Genomic DNA, 15,836 nt, shown 5'->3' on the forward strand with positions numbered 1-15,836 from the left:
TTCCGTTATGAGGCGTAACACAAAAAATATTCATGTCCATCGAGCTCTTTTACAGTTTTGGTCACCTCCTATGATTATGATGTCAGCCTATTGATTATGCCAGTGCGGCTTTTGGGATAGATATAAAAATAAATATATGAATCCATTCAAATATACGTTAGTAATAAAAACCTCAATCAAATTCCTTATAGGTACTTTTACATAAGCTCAAATTAATTAATTATTTTTAGGTTATATAGTAGAAACAATTGCTTCATAAGTATAAACGCACATGTGACACCCTTATTATAGCAACATCCATAGACTAAAATCACTTACCATTGCTTGTTAGTTTCCTTAGGCTACGGTGGCCAAAATTGAGAAAAAAAAATGTCTAAAAATTTAATTTAGCATGGAGCAAGTACCAGGGCCTCATGAGTTACGAGATGTCGTTGTCCACCCCGCCGGATCGGCCGGGGCGCGTAGGATTATGAAGGTATCGCAGCGGCGCGCTCGCGTTTCTTAAATTGTTTTACAGTACATATGGGGCTACTTTTTAGCACTAGTGCGAGAAGTAGCATATTACGTTACTGTGTCGAACATTTAAAGGGCCATATGTACTGTAAAACGTTGTACGATACATGTGCGAATAGGTAATTCGCAACTCGTGTCGATTTAAAACACTCCCTTCGGTCGTGTTTTAATTTATCGCCACTCGTTTCGAATTTCCTATTTTTCGCACTTGTATCGTAATGTACTATTTTATAACTAGTATGCTATCATTATATATGTCGATATCACAATTTATAGAACTATGCCTGCCCTGCATATGAAACAGTTTTTTTCTATACTTAGTAGTAGCTTGCTAATTACTAATGGGACGAAAGTGCCTTAGCCTCCTTGACGGAATGTTAAAAGAGATCCTATTAAGCAAATTTGGACAATCTATGGGTACATTAGCTTTAATAATATTTACTACGTACACTGTCTGCAATGTCACGGCGCTTAACAAGTGGGATCAAATGATGTTTCTTACACAGCTTGAGGCAGTCGATAGAACTATAGTTGACTCGCATTTTATAACAGAGAAATTTGATGAATTTGAACTGTAATATCTCAACCCTATCATCATAATTTTTTTATTGCATTTCATTCCTTGACTCTTATCAATTGTGGGCGGTTCTTAACGGTTGCCGATTCAGATTATTAAGCTGAAGATAAGTATAGTTGATTACTATTATGTCAATGATACTCGTGATACTTCGATAGTAGGTATCGTATCCAGGAAATAAATATGAGTAAAGTATGTATTTAATATGGCTAATTAAAATAAGTACGATTGGTACGTTTGATATTCCAACACCGGAAAATGTGATAAAGTCACCTACATGAGTATAATAAAACTACAATGATCGGCCATGGAACGACCTTGAATCTTACTGGGGCGCGGCGTACCTACTACAATGCATGTAGGGCAAGGAAAAATGCACATAGAAACATCACAGTATAACATTTACAGCAAGAAGGGAAAGAGGTACGCGCAGGCGTACGAGGGTGTCTCGAGGATATCGATTCCAGAGCTGCGTGCGCCGTCCTCGGAACATTCGTAACGCTTTACCACCAGCGGACTTGTATAAAGCAGAGCGTCGGCTATGCATAGTTGTAATGACTCCTAGGCTCATTTTACGCTGGGCTCTGAGTTGGACTAGAATAAAATGTTTTGCGAAGGGTGCAGATTTCCCGCGCGCGCGCGGGGAGCAAAGCGAGGGCCCGCGCCCGGATCGGGACCCTCACATTACGTAACGCAACACGCACAGCACGGCGCACAAACAATGTGATTTTATTTTCTTGAATTTTTATACTGTTTTTGATTATACACATTTTAGGATTAGTATCGTGATATTTAGTTAAGTGTCGCGCGACTTTTAATTTCGCTATCATTTTAGATTTGTAGTGTAGAATAATGTTTGATACTACTTGCAACTGCAGTTTTGTTTTGGTGAAAATCTATCGTGAATTGCGCAATTTATAATAACCATGGACGAAGAGATTGAAAGTCGTCGACGAGTGGATTTTGAACTTGGGATCTCGGAGACAAGGCAGGGACTTGTGTGAAATCGATCGATCGGTTTTAAAAACTTTCTAAAATTTTTGTAAATCAATAACGCAGAATCAAAACAGAAGCAACACGTAAAAAAATGAAGACGCACTTTTTGAGGAAACTGAAATATAAATTATGAAAGTTAATTAAACTTTTCATAGTGTACCCTTAGTACCTTCAGCAGTTCTTCCTCATTACACAACATGACGATGGGTGAGTGTTGTTAGTTAATTTCAAAATTTTCAGCGGGTAATTCCGAGTAGTTCTATATTAGAACTCTCTATTTTTTTAATTGAGCTCTATGAAGGATTTCTTATTTCCTTAGACTGAAAGGAATGGGAAGTGCCCTTTTCAGCGTCACTCATTACTGCCTCTTCCGCCCAGATCTTTTCTTCGGCGAAATAAGTTTCCATAGTAGAAGCTTACAGTTTGGCTATCTTTGGTTCCTGATTTCCGAGAGGCCTTTGCCTAATACCTACAGGCATTTAACAATTACGCAACCTAGAAACTCATATTACCTACAGTTTGTATTTCGTATTATCAAACAAACTTTTTCATTATTCTACAAGGTGCCCGTGAGCATTGCGGGACATTTTAACTAAGATTTCCTAGTAATATTTAGAAACTAAAATGTCATATAAAATTTTCTGGATTAGGCCTATTTCAGAGACAATTCAATGTTTTTCAAAATCATTCTTTCGCCATAAGTCGGTACAAAACACATTTTTGACTGCGGTATTGCCACTTTGAGGTCTAGTCTGGACATACCTATTGATTGACATCGAAATATAAAAAAAATGTATTCGAGAGGCCAGGCAAACCCCCAAATAAAAAAAAAAACTTTTTAGTTTATCAATAAAAATCAAGGGCAAAAAAAAAACAAAAAAAAATTTTCGAATTTCATAAAAAGTCATAACATTTTTTGCTTCTGTTGCCATCAGGAATGCACCGTTAACATCTCTCGCAATGCTCACGGGCACCTTGTATTGGTCTGATCGTTTGGTTTTTAGGTACTTATTGGTAAGTACATATAACAAATTTATGACTGTTTAAATTAGGAATACCAAAATCGTTTTATTTTTGTAATATATCCTAATTATTTAAAGAAACCAACCGATAATTAACCAAAAGTTAAATATTTTATGGATTAGGTTCGGGATTATTTTGGTATAAACTTAATCTTAAAGGTCAAATACATAAATATATTTAGTTGCTTAAGTATAGGTATCAATAGTTATTTGTTTTACAACGGGTCAAAGTTATTGTTTAACCGCTAGTATTTCGTGAGGGAGGGCGCTGAATTTTTTTTGATACTTTAATGGCGGTGGCCTAAAAAAGTTTGGGAACCTAACTTCTATAGCCACCTGTCGTGCTAATAAAAGATTCCAAATATGAACCACGAGCGTAGTGATTGGTTCGAATAATGGAATCTTGAGCGTTGCGAGGGTTTTGCAAAACAAACTTTGCTCCCGAGTGAAACACAAACATTTTTACCACACCAACGCGAGAAAAATACTAACTGTAAAACATTACAAATCAAATTCAAATGAACGTTATAAATGTTTATCATTCAAGGCATCACTTATAAGTCAATTCTATTAAACAACATGAGCAAACAACTCAAAATTTGTATCAGATTACTTTGCCACGCGTGTGGATAAAATGCAACTTTCTTATCGGTTTTTTGAATTACAAAGAGAGCCTTTACCAGCTAGTGTGATGAAAAAGTTATTTAAAATCATCATTTGCTTGTACTAAATGTCTACGGGTTAGGGTCAAGAGATAAACTAAATGAGCGTAGGCGTTGAACTATAACACAGAAATGAAACCACTAGACCTGTTATTGCCGAGAATGTAACTAAATTGGTACTTAATACAATGGGATCTTTTATACTGTCTTGTCTTAGGCACAAGGGCGTTTTTTAAAAGTTTCGATGTACTGTTTGCTGTCTGAGAGCAGGGTTGCGTCACCGCCACCGGAAGATGGTAAGATGCTTCAACATGAGCATGTTGCAATTGAACAAAATGAGAGCTTGGGAAGACCCTTTAACCTATGATATGCTACAAACTGCCTATGTCATTAGTTTCTTTTACTGTTGCAACAAGTGGTGAGGTAACTCCTTGTCGATTGTCAATTTAATACGAGTAAGTAGCTCGAGCTCTACCTTTTTAATCGTGCACACTTGTGCGAAGTTAGAAGAACAGTACCCCTAGTGTAAATATTTTCGACAGCGAAACGTGACGTACGCGTTTGCGTTAAGTGTCATTTTGTATGAGATTTTTGACTTTCCAAAACGTCCCGCTTGGCGCGCTGTTCAAAAATCCATACAAAATGAGACTAAACGCAAACGCGTACGTCACGTTTCAAAATCGAATTTATTTACACTAGGGGTACAGAGCGATGCTGAATTATGAAATAAAGTTTACATACGTACTTTTTATTACCATCATGAAGTTAATTTTATGCGGTGCCCTAATAAAAAGCGACTTCCTGGAATGTTGCATTATTTCTAAACATAGTGCCATGTAAAGAGTAAAATCCTCTAAAGACTTTGCAAATTTATTGGAGATTATGTATATAGGTATATTATTATATACCTATCTAATCTCCAGTATATAGATAGTTATAATACTATATAAGTATAGGTATAGGTAATGGGTTAACGGTAAATTTCTAATCTTAGGTATTTGTACAATGTAAACAAAAATTAAAACACCGAACACCGCCAACTCGCTCCTAATCTCTATTTTTGCTTAAATTCCACCTGTTTAACGTCCTACATGTTTTCCGCTTTCAGTAGTATTTTGGGTAAAATTAAGCAGTTATTAAATTTGTTAACTAATGAGTGACGCAAGCGCCGGTCGATGAAGCTCGGGCGGCGTGCGTACGCGTACAGTCCGTGCGCGCGCGTTGCACCGACACCGCGTCGACCGAGCGCCGCCCGCGCCGTGCGTTTCCCGCCCTCGCATTTACGCGACAATTACGAACCCCGCGCACCCAATTACTACAGAGTACAGACTATCTACTCCCCCTTTACCGACTACTTATTCAACCGAGCGCAACGTGTTCCCGCGTTTTTTTACGATAGATTATCGTATCTGAGTTGTGATATCATTTGGATAAGCTACAAAAATGATTAATACCAACCTCACATAAGTAAATAAAAAATAAAATCCGGTGAACTGCTTGATTATAGATACTATTGGAGAAACCAGAAACAGTTAACACAATGGAAAACAGCGATTCATTTGCTATTTATGATATTAATATAAGCGATAAAGACAAAAAAGAACTAAAAACGGAAAAAGTAAGCGGTGGAGAGAAAAATCATGAAACCCAGATCTCGACTTTAATAAAAATTCGTAAGTAACGGCAGCAATACCATATCAAATCGCCTATTGGCTATCCTTTGCTTTTTGTTTTTACCTTGGAATTATTGAAATCATCTGGTTTATAATAGAATAGAATAAAAATAGTTACCACTACACAAGCCTTATTGAGCTTACTGTCGAACTAGGTCGATTTGTGTAAGATTGTCCAATATTTATTCATTTGTTCCTTCGACTTCCATTTAGTAAATCATAAAGATTTGTTCTGTAGGTACCTCCTAATATTTATTTGCTAGTATTTAATTATAATTTTCCACGTAGGTAAAAGCACGTAGTGGGCTAGTGGGCCAGTCGCTTAGAAACCTGCTCATTTACTTTGTGTAAACAAGTCATAACGATTCGTAACTACTAGCAACTTAATATAATTTTTTTTTTTTTTTTTTTTTTTTTTTTTTTTTTTTTTTTTTTTTTTTTTTATTCAAACAGATTACACAGTATTACAGTGAGACACTAAGGCACTGTGGAATGCATACAATATAATTACTATCCAAAAACATGTTGTGTTATACAATAACAAATAAACTTAAATACTAACCGAAGACGCGTGATCATCCATCGCCTCACATAACCTCTTACATTCGTCACATAGAATCTTCCAACTACTGGCAAAAACATCACAGTCAGGAGCTGATTTGACAAGTGCGTTTAGGTATTGTAAGGCGCGAACCAATGGTGAGTTCCTGTACGCCACAGTGCGCGCTTTAGGAACTGCCAGTAAGTCGCGCTTACGTGGCCTAAAATTCGTCTTTGATTGAAACAGAGGGGGCACTAGAAGGCGTAAAAGTTGCGAGACCAGCTGTGGACAGTCCGAATCCCCACGTATTATTCGGCACGCCGCGGTCACGAGAGCATAATTACGCCTCACTTCCAAGGAGTTAAAGCCCAGGGTGCCAAGCAGAAATTTTGTTGGGTAAAGGAAGGGATAGTACCCATAGGTTTTTTTATATAAAAATCGCAAAAACGCCTTTTGAATTTTCTCTAGAAGCAGGGCATAAGTGACCTCGTGGGGGTTCCACACTATAGACGCTGCCTCCAGTTTGCTCCTAACTAGGGCGGTGTAAACAAGCTTAATGACAAAGGGGTTATCAAATTCACGAGCATTGCGGATTACGAATCCCAACCTCCGATAGCAGTCGGTAGCAAGGGTTCTTATGTGGCCATGAAAATTAAGATTTGAGTCAAATGTGACACCCAGGTCTTTCATAGTGTCAACGCGTTTTATTGATTTAGTTCCAAGCCGGTAATTGACAGATAAAGGACTACGAGCACGGCTAAAGGACATCACGGAACACTTCTCAGGGTGAAAAAGCAGCTTATTCGTGACACTCCATTCATAGATTCGGTTAATATCATCTTGGAGCGATTCAGAGTCAGACAATTGCTGCAGGCCATAAACAAGCTTTAGGTCATCAGCATAAAGGAGACATCGGGCATATCTAGAGAGAGACGCCAAGTCATTAATCATTACGCCGAAGAGAAAAGGGCCTAGAATTGAACCCTGGCTTACTCCGGAGCGAGTGTGGTAGGAATTGGAAACGAAGCATCCGTGCTGCACATACTGCTGCCTATCGCGTAGATAACTAGCAAAAAATTTAAGCAGTTTTGGAGAGAAACCGATGATACATAACTTCCTTAGTAGTATGTCGTTATCCACGCGATCAAAGGCTTTTCTAAAATCAAAGTACAACACGTCCACCTGTATTCCTTTATCCAAATGCTCAGAAACAGAGTCTACCAGGGTTAAAAGGTTTGTCTCTACTGATCGCCTTGGCCTAAAACCATGTTGGGAGTCACAGAGATAGGGCTGTATTTGGGAGGCTACATGCTTCTTTACTATTGATTCAAATAACTTCGCAATCGAGGAGAGAATCGCTATGGGACGATAATTTTCAACCTTAGTTGTATCGCCCGACTTAGGAATCGGTCGCACGCGGGTTACCTTCCACTGATTCGGGTACTCCCCAGTGCGTAGAGCTAGGTTGAAAATATGAGCTAAAGGCAGTACTATCCAGTCTTTGCAGCCCTTTAGTATATACGCTGGAAAGGCATCCGGACCCATAGAGCTTTGAGGCTTTAGCTCAGCTATGCCTGATTCGACATCCTGAGGAGATATCGAACCAATATTAATTAAATTGGCACTTTTTGTCCCATCCTGCTCATTTGTTTTAGCGTGGTCAAGTAAAGGTACGCCAGGAAGGAAGACGCTTGAGAAATAATTCGCGAAAGCCTGAGCACCCTCTACACCCTCATGAGGCTTCCCATCGTATAACAACCGATTCTCAAACCCACCTTTGGATTTTAGGTTGTTCATATGTTGCCAAAAAGCTCGAGGATTGCCTGTGATGTTAGTCTGGACTCTGTTAATATAATTATCATAAGCTCTAGACGTTTTTGATTTTATATCGCCCCTAAGCTTAGAAAAGTTGGCGTATACTTCTCTGTCTCCAGTACGTTTCCACCTACGGTGAAGGGAGGCTTTCCGTTTAATGTCCTTAATAAGATCCGCTGTAAACCAAATTGGATACTGTCTACTGGGCTTGCTGGACCTTGTCTTTCTGGGTATACACGTATCAAAAATGCCGTACATCAAATTATAAAAGCGTTCTACGGCGATATTGACATCCTGGGCTTCAAAGACGCCTATCCAAGACGCTTCGGCGATCAGTTGACAAAGAAGCACGTAATTGCCCTTAGAAAAATTCCAATCACGGCTCGTATCAATATTACTAGGGTCGATCTTTACGGGAATACTTACAGTTTTTCTAAGCGGGATAGAAATTTCAAGCGGTGGATGATAAGAATCGGCATATGGAACCAGGCCATCATCCGGGGCCTCACAAACCAAAACACCATGGACGCGCTCTCGCACCAGCACTACATCTAGCACTCCTCCATGCGCATTTAATACCTCATTCATCTCAATAAAATCACAGACTGTAGTAAAATAACAATAGTAACTAAGGACATTAGATGAGACATACTTAGGATTAAGGTTTAGATCACCAACAATTACGACCGCACCGATAGAGTCAATAAATGATTCTATTTTTTGAAAAAACTGCATATACACATTATCGGAAGAGTTAGGTGGAATGTATACAGCACACAAATGAAAAAGCGTTTCTCCTATCACGAAAGAAGTCCACAGGTCCTCCCCATCGGCAGTTTCAAACTCAGGTCGCCGTCGCAGACTAATACCTGGCCTCGCGGCAACCAGTACTCCTCCACCATGTTTACCGGGAGCGCGATCTCGGCGTAAGATATTCCAAGCATCTCCCACCAGCTCGGGGTCCCCGACCGATGCCGACAACCATGATTCCGTGGCGACGACAATATCACTTTCGTGAGCAAGAATACAATGTCTAAAAAACTTCAACTTAGTGTTAAGACCTCTGACATTTTGATAAGTAATGGAGATAGTGGGGCCATCAATTGGAGTTTGAGGTTCTTTTTGATTCCCTGGTTTGCTTTCGAAAAAACCACATCTTTACCCTTGCATTATAAGGCCATACTTCCGCTGATAAACACTTATCATAATAAGCAACAGGAACTCCCAGCTTGTAGGACTTATATTCGCCTTTGGACTGCAGCTCCTCGACGGTACACGTGCCCTGCTCACAAAGCCGCTGCAGGTACTCCCGGACTTCTTCCGCACTGGACACCATGTTCCATAGGTGGATGTGTTTCCGGACCTCGACGGCTTTGAGGGTAGTGACATTTGGGCCACCGGTGCAGCGTATGGATGTTGGTAGTCTCTGCTTCTTTTTTGCTGTAACTTCTCTCCATTCCTTGGTCATAGAAGCTACCTTATCGCCCGAAGACGAATTCTCGGCTATGGCATTACTCTGCTGGGAGCATTCGGGGCTAATGTAGTTCAGAAGTGGATCCGCAGGCGGGATTTCAGTTGCTGTCATCACTGCTGAGGTGCTGGGTACTGTCATGGGGTCCATATCCTTTCTGCTCTTTTTGCTCTTTTTTGTACGGTTGCGTTTCGGACGACGAGTTTTTTCTAACTTACTGTTTACATCAATCTCGTCACTACTGTCGGAAGAAATGGGTAATACTGTTGGTGAGGTCGCAGCACAGCGAGACTCGAGGGCACGTTCCAATGCATCGAGTTTGCCGCTCATTGTCTGGACCTGATTAGTGCATGTAGTAAAAGCGGCTTGAAACCGCCTGATGACAGAGACTGCATCCGCCAGCTGTTCCGTTAAAACAGTTATTTGCTCCCGAAGCAATGTAGTATCCAAGGTCGTAGGCATAGACATAGATCCATCAGCTTCTGGCGACTGCCGAGGGGACCGTCGAGGGGCAGAGTGCGGTGTGACAGAAGGCTCATCAGAGGGTGGCTTTCTGAGCGCCACATTTTTTATATTTACAGGGGTACCAACCGGCGTATCACAATTTCGGCCCCCTTTTCGGGCTGCACAGGCACATTCGGGACAAACCCAAATTGTTTTTTCGGCCTCTGAGAGGGTTTTGTTGTTGCAATCGTAATGATATAATTTCCCACATGTCTCCACCATACATTGCAAATACTCTGCGCCCACAGCTAAGTCCAATTGGCATCCACTGCATATCATACTATCGTCCAGTGCAGACTCCATCTTACTCTCTCGGTCGATGCGGTAAAAGTCAAAAGTACCAGGGCTCTAAGGATGAACGGAGCTCACACAGATGAGCCGCGTAGCATATGACGCGAGATAATGACGCGCTCACACTCACACCATATCAGCGCAGTACCAGGAGCGCATACGTGCACAACAGGTCACAGTACTTAGGCGCTGCGTAGCAGAGGCAGGATGACGTCGTAGCAGCGTAGCACTCACCCAGTCAGCAGCGTAGGCGTGACGTATATGCTACGGTGGTGGGATGTTACACGCTTCGAACTTATGCGCTCCTAATTTCTCACTTGATTTTAATGGTATAAAATGTTTATTTAATCAATTTGAAATAAAACCGCGCTGGGACTTAGACACGTCTACACCTTGCGGGGGTCCGAGGGAAGAGGAGAAGGAGAAGAGAATATGTCTTATCTTGCGATTCGAAGCCCAAATCAGGAAAATCTAATTTACATAGAATGTATGTTTAAAGTAAACATGAAACTTGTCAATATTAAGTAGATTTACTAGCCATTTTTATCTATAAGTAAAGTAGTAGCTTAAGCGGTGTAAATAAAAAAAACTTGAGGGCCGACTGATTTCCCTCAACACGTAAATGATTTGTCATTGTTCAGAAATCTTCCACAAACAATGGATCTTTCTTTTTCAATACAAATACAATAGTGCTTGACTTTTTTCGTCAGAGTGCGCTAGATAGCTTGAGTAGAATGAAAATACATGACATGTATAAAGATGAAAAGCTATTGTCTTACTCAACTCAGGCCGTGGGAGTCTCACGTAACAACTCAGATTATTTCAACGAGCTTATTATCACGGGGTTATACTTTTTACTGATCTTCATGTATTAGAAAATCAGAGATTTCCGGAGGCTTTCATTAATCTAAAAACATCAAGCCTACGTGACCTACAGTATCTCTACTTGTAGAGCTTAATAGAGTTAGTCTTTGTAGCGCTATGTTTTGTATACCGGCTATTCTTGTCTATTATATTAATTTACGTGAATGACAATGACACATAGATTCAGAATTAGAATTTATTTGTTCATCATATTTCTTAGCACATCAAAAAATCGCAAACCTAAGGAAAATATGATTTGATTTGTGTGTTTGAACGCATAACTAGCAATTATATTGCAAAAAAACTGTCAAAAATCCCAAATCTCTTCGTCAAACAATAGTCAAAGGTGACTTGCTGCAAGCACGCTGCCAGTGACCTTAATTTCACTGGGCACTTAGCATTATATTGAATTAGCCGCGCAGCTGATTGACGGGCACGTTTGTCGCTTCCGCTAGTTGTGCTCGATACTGGCACGCGCGTCCCTGGACGATGGGCTAGGCCGGCTAGGGGAACCTGTCGTGTTCCACTCCGCCGCGGCCGGCCAGTTGGCCCACTTGTCTACGACTAGTACCTTAACGAATGGGCAGGGCCCTTATGCGCAATGCTCGAAGAGCCACCATAATCAACCTGTGTAAGTGAAATCTCCGATTATGCAGATTATATCAGGTTACATTTCTTGGTGCGCCAAATCGACCGTCCTTTCCTTCCGTCCTTTTTCACACCACCGATTAGATGGACCAATATAAGTTTGACCTAAGGCGACATTAGCCACTTTTCAAAACTCGAAGTCAAGTTATACGAAGGATCCTAGACATGCTTTGTGAACTAGATATCATGTTTCCTGTCTCTTTGTTTTTGAGAATGGGACGAGATGCGACGGGCTATGTTGCATACTAGAAATTTATGCGCTAGGTCAGTAAACTTTAACCCTTTAATGGGCATAAGCCGGGTTTGTATGTGTGGAAATAAAATAAATAAATAAAAATAAAAAAGAGTATCAGAAGTGACGGAAAATTTAACCCTGTCACTATAACTCATGATGGTCATTTTTGCCATATAAAATCAAAGTTTGCCCGTTAAAGGGTAGAACAAGGAGAAAATCATTACTTATTGAAAAACATATCCATTTCCTTGCAATATCTCGTAAATGCTTGGATTCTGTTATATACACATGAATTATTAGGTACAATAACGTCGGTATTGCTCCATTGACTGAAAGTGTTGATTTGTGGATATTACACACGGAATTGCCGTAATTATAATGCTAATACTCAGCAAGCCACGGACCTGTTTATATTGTATTTCTACATATGAAACTATAGGTCTATTTTTTGTCTATAAGTTTTGATCAAAAATTGTGTATGACTGTTTGTTTCTAAATAAATAGAACAAAAAAAAAATACTAAATGTTAGGTGAAGCTGTTTTTATGAAAAAATAATGCAGTGTATCCAGCCAATCATATTTTCAATGTAGCGTATCTTATCTATAAGGGGTAATGATGATAGTGTCTGTATGACTATGGCTGAGATACCTATTTTTATAAAGATTTAAATAGCTAGGTATAATTTATCTGGAAATTGTATCTAATGCGTACGCTGATAAAATACTTGACGCTTGTTTATTTTCGTGGCCTAAATATATCACCGAGACAATTGTATTGATGTGTTCTTAATTGAGAAAACTATCGATAACGATGTGTTAAAGTTGTTTAACTATTCCAATTAATGATCTTATGTATGTACAAGACTTTTATTTAAATAACAACCTTTCTGAGTAGTTATTGAGGTTTTTTTACACGACTATCTGCATTTTACGTCGCTGGATTCATACAGGGTACCGACTGGGCCTATAGTTTAATAAGTTGTTTAGTGGACAAAGCCTTAAAAATCTTTAAATGAAGGATGTCTTACAAAGATTTTGTATTAATTTCAACGAAAATTTCTATTTGTTTGTTGTGAGCCGTGCTTAATTGTGAACAATGTAGAGCCGGAAATACAATTCGACTGATGAAGGGCGCGTATCTTGCTCTACAATTGAAAACAACATATTTCCGAGAACAACCATCACTAATTGCAACGACGTCCTTGCTTACTAATTTTATACTTTTAATTGTTTTTAAATTTTGCTGTTGTCAACAGAACGTGAGCGCGGGGAGCGCGACTACATCGGATTCGCGACACTGCCGGAGCAGGTGCACCGCAAGTCGGTGAAGCGAGGCTTCGACTTCACGCTCATGGTGGTCGGCGAATCAGGGCTCGGCAAGTCCACGCTGATCAACAGCCTCTTCCTAGGAGACCTTTACAAGGGTCGGAAAATACCAGACGTCCAAGGTTAGTTCATATTAAGAAGTGTTTTTAATTCGTTGCCGGAGCAGGTGTACCACGAGTCGGTGAAGAGAGACTTCGACTTCACACTCATAGCGGTTGACGATAGGGTTCGGCAAGTCCAAGCTGATCAACAGCCTCTTCCTAGGAGACACCTGCACGGAAAATACCAGATGTCCAAGGTTAGTTCACATTAATGCCGGAGCAGGTGTTGCAAGTTGGTGAAGCGAGGCTTCGACTTTACGCTTCATGGTGCTCGGTCAATTAAGGCTTCGCAAATAAACACTCATCAACAGCCTCTCAGGAGACCTGCAAATAGTCGCAAATAATTATATGTTGCAAAACATACCACTAGACAGACACGGTATGATATTGAAATGTTATTTTTGGTTAAATTGGCAGGCAGCAAACTTAAATTACAATTGCTGTTTTAGTTTGTCGATTAAATTAAATTAAATTCGAAGTAGAACGTGTAAAAAAACACTCACTTTGCTTTCTATGCAAATATTTTAAAACCGCAAACGAACGTCTAATCATCTATTATCTATTAAATTAAAATTATGCAATGTTGTTACAGATAGGATAGAGAAAACCACAACTATAGAAAAGAAAACGATGGAAATAGAAGAGCGAGGAGTCAAGTTACGTCTGACTGTAGTTGACACGCCAGGATTCGGAGACGCTATTAATTGCGAAGACTCCTGGAGAACTTGCTCGGGCTACATTGACGAGCAGTTTCGGCAATACTTCACCGATGAGAGCGGGCTCAACCGCCGACACATGCAGGACAATAGAGTGCATTGTTGCTTATACTTCGTCCCACCATGGGCTCACAGGTAATTTATAGTAATAATATTTATTTTTAACTAATATAGAGTAAGTGGGATGTACATAAATGATAAGATGGGCTGCAGTCTTTCTGCAAAGCGAAGAACCTCCCTCATTAGGCTGCCCTACTTCTCAGATTAATAAAAGCTTTAAATAGTCCCTTTTTTCCCGAGGTGCAGTATGATTACAATCTCTTGCCAAATATGGGAATCGATTTCTTTAGACGGAGCGAGGCGTCATTGATGCGAGCCTTTGTTGCAAGCCCCATTACACTGTTACGTGAACGAGGAAACGAAAAACAACCATGCATTCAGTATTGTGTGTAATGAGGCAAGTGATTCGAAAGAGTAATTTGAGCAAGCGCTTTTACCGGCCGGGCCATTTGCTCCATTAAACCCTTTCACTGTCATTATCCTTGAATCAGACTCGATACGCTTTCTCTCTAGGAATATTGTTATTCATTATCTCAGTATGAATTTATTAATATATGTATATGTACTCCCATAGATACCTAGATATAGCGGATCATATAACCGAATCAATTCTTAAGGATGTTAGGATTTGTCTTTTTCTTATAAATCTAGGTATTCCAACTTCCAACCATAGATTAGTATATATTTTATTACACTCCAACTAGCTTCTCACTTGATTCATCAAAACTAACTCGCCATTTTGAACAAAAAACCAATAGGTTTAGGTAATAAATACTTCTGCTCCAGCCGGTTGTACATTTTCAGGATTCAGTTCCAAAAAAATACCTGCCTACTTTCCCTTTGTTCTATAAGGCGGCAAGTTAGGTGCAGTCAAGTGCAAAAATATGTATCGAAAGAATCGTCTCATAAATATGGTACTACGCTCTTATTACACTGGAATAAGATGCTATGGGACCTATTTTTGAGTAAGATGTGTACACCCATATTTTTACACTTGACTGTGCACTCGGTACGTCTTATTCTTCTTTTCATCCTTTATCCTCTGTTGGAGTGTAGGACTCGAATATGTACTCAACGCGGGTATATACAATCAGTATAATGGTTTTAATTCGATACTTAGACTATCCAACAAAAGAGCCTATCTTCTGGTTTATTAGGTCATGGACATAGCGATAGCAAGACGCATTGCGGAAGCATACGTGCTCCTTATGTGGTAACGGTAGTATATCACTTGTGTGACATGACTGACATATAACATGGTTCGATAACTATACATATTTTTAAACAAACTAAGCGGGCGACACCTTTTTAGTAAACATCATTCAATAATAATATATTAGCTCATTAAATTGCAAATAAACAGGGTGCGGTTATGTCAGTTATATCATTTGAATACCTGCCTATGTATTTCTAATTTGATATAAATCAGGAACGCAAACTACTGCGATGCGTTCTACTAAGAGGAATGAGATGACAAGAGGATCTGAGATCCCTTACCGATAATAAAGAAAAGAGTTTTGAGATTGCGCTAAGGGGTCTCAACGTAAAAATGGTTGCGACCTTCTAGTATAGATTATGTTTGCTTGCAGCGTAAGGCAGGTGGATCTGGAGATGATGAGACGACTACACAGAAAAGTGAACATCGTGGTGGTGATAGCGAAAGCCGATTCGTTGACGGCGGCAGAAGTCAAACGGCTTAAAACGAGAATACTGGCTGACCTCGAGGATCATCAGATACAGGTTTGCTTTTTTTTAAATCATTCAAGAAATACATTAATTTGATGAGTCAGCTGACTTATTAGAATATCAAACCCTTAAAAA

General features: G+C 39.7%; 1 protein-coding gene across 3 annotated transcripts in view; it reads left to right on the forward strand.

Moving 5' to 3' along the window:
• The first annotated feature begins 1,769 nt into the window (after nucleotides 1–1,769).
• The window catches only part of LOC133524300 (septin-2), a 31,994-nt gene continuing 17,927 nt past the window's right edge, over nucleotides 1,770–15,836 (forward strand). Inside the window, exons 1-4 of one of the 3 annotated variants that reach the window (XM_061860231.1) lie at nucleotides 1,770–2,293; nucleotides 13,069–13,260; nucleotides 13,832–14,090; nucleotides 15,605–15,755. In XM_061860231.1, the coding sequence (XP_061716215.1) occupies nucleotides 2,284–2,293; nucleotides 13,069–13,260; nucleotides 13,832–14,090; nucleotides 15,605–15,755 (612 nt within the window). In that variant the 5' untranslated portion in view covers nucleotides 1,770–2,283. Of the gene's footprint in view, nucleotides 2,294–4,899; nucleotides 5,444–11,537; nucleotides 11,561–13,068; nucleotides 13,261–13,831; nucleotides 14,091–15,604; nucleotides 15,756–15,836 lie in introns of those variants that run through there. The other 2 variants (XM_061860230.1, XM_061860232.1) reach the window with 2 other exon arrangements.

Source organism: Cydia pomonella, chromosome 13 (assembly GCF_033807575.1).
Source record: "Cydia pomonella isolate Wapato2018A chromosome 13, ilCydPomo1, whole genome shotgun sequence".
In the NCBI taxonomy this organism is placed as follows: domain Eukaryota; kingdom Metazoa; phylum Arthropoda; class Insecta; order Lepidoptera; family Tortricidae; genus Cydia; species Cydia pomonella.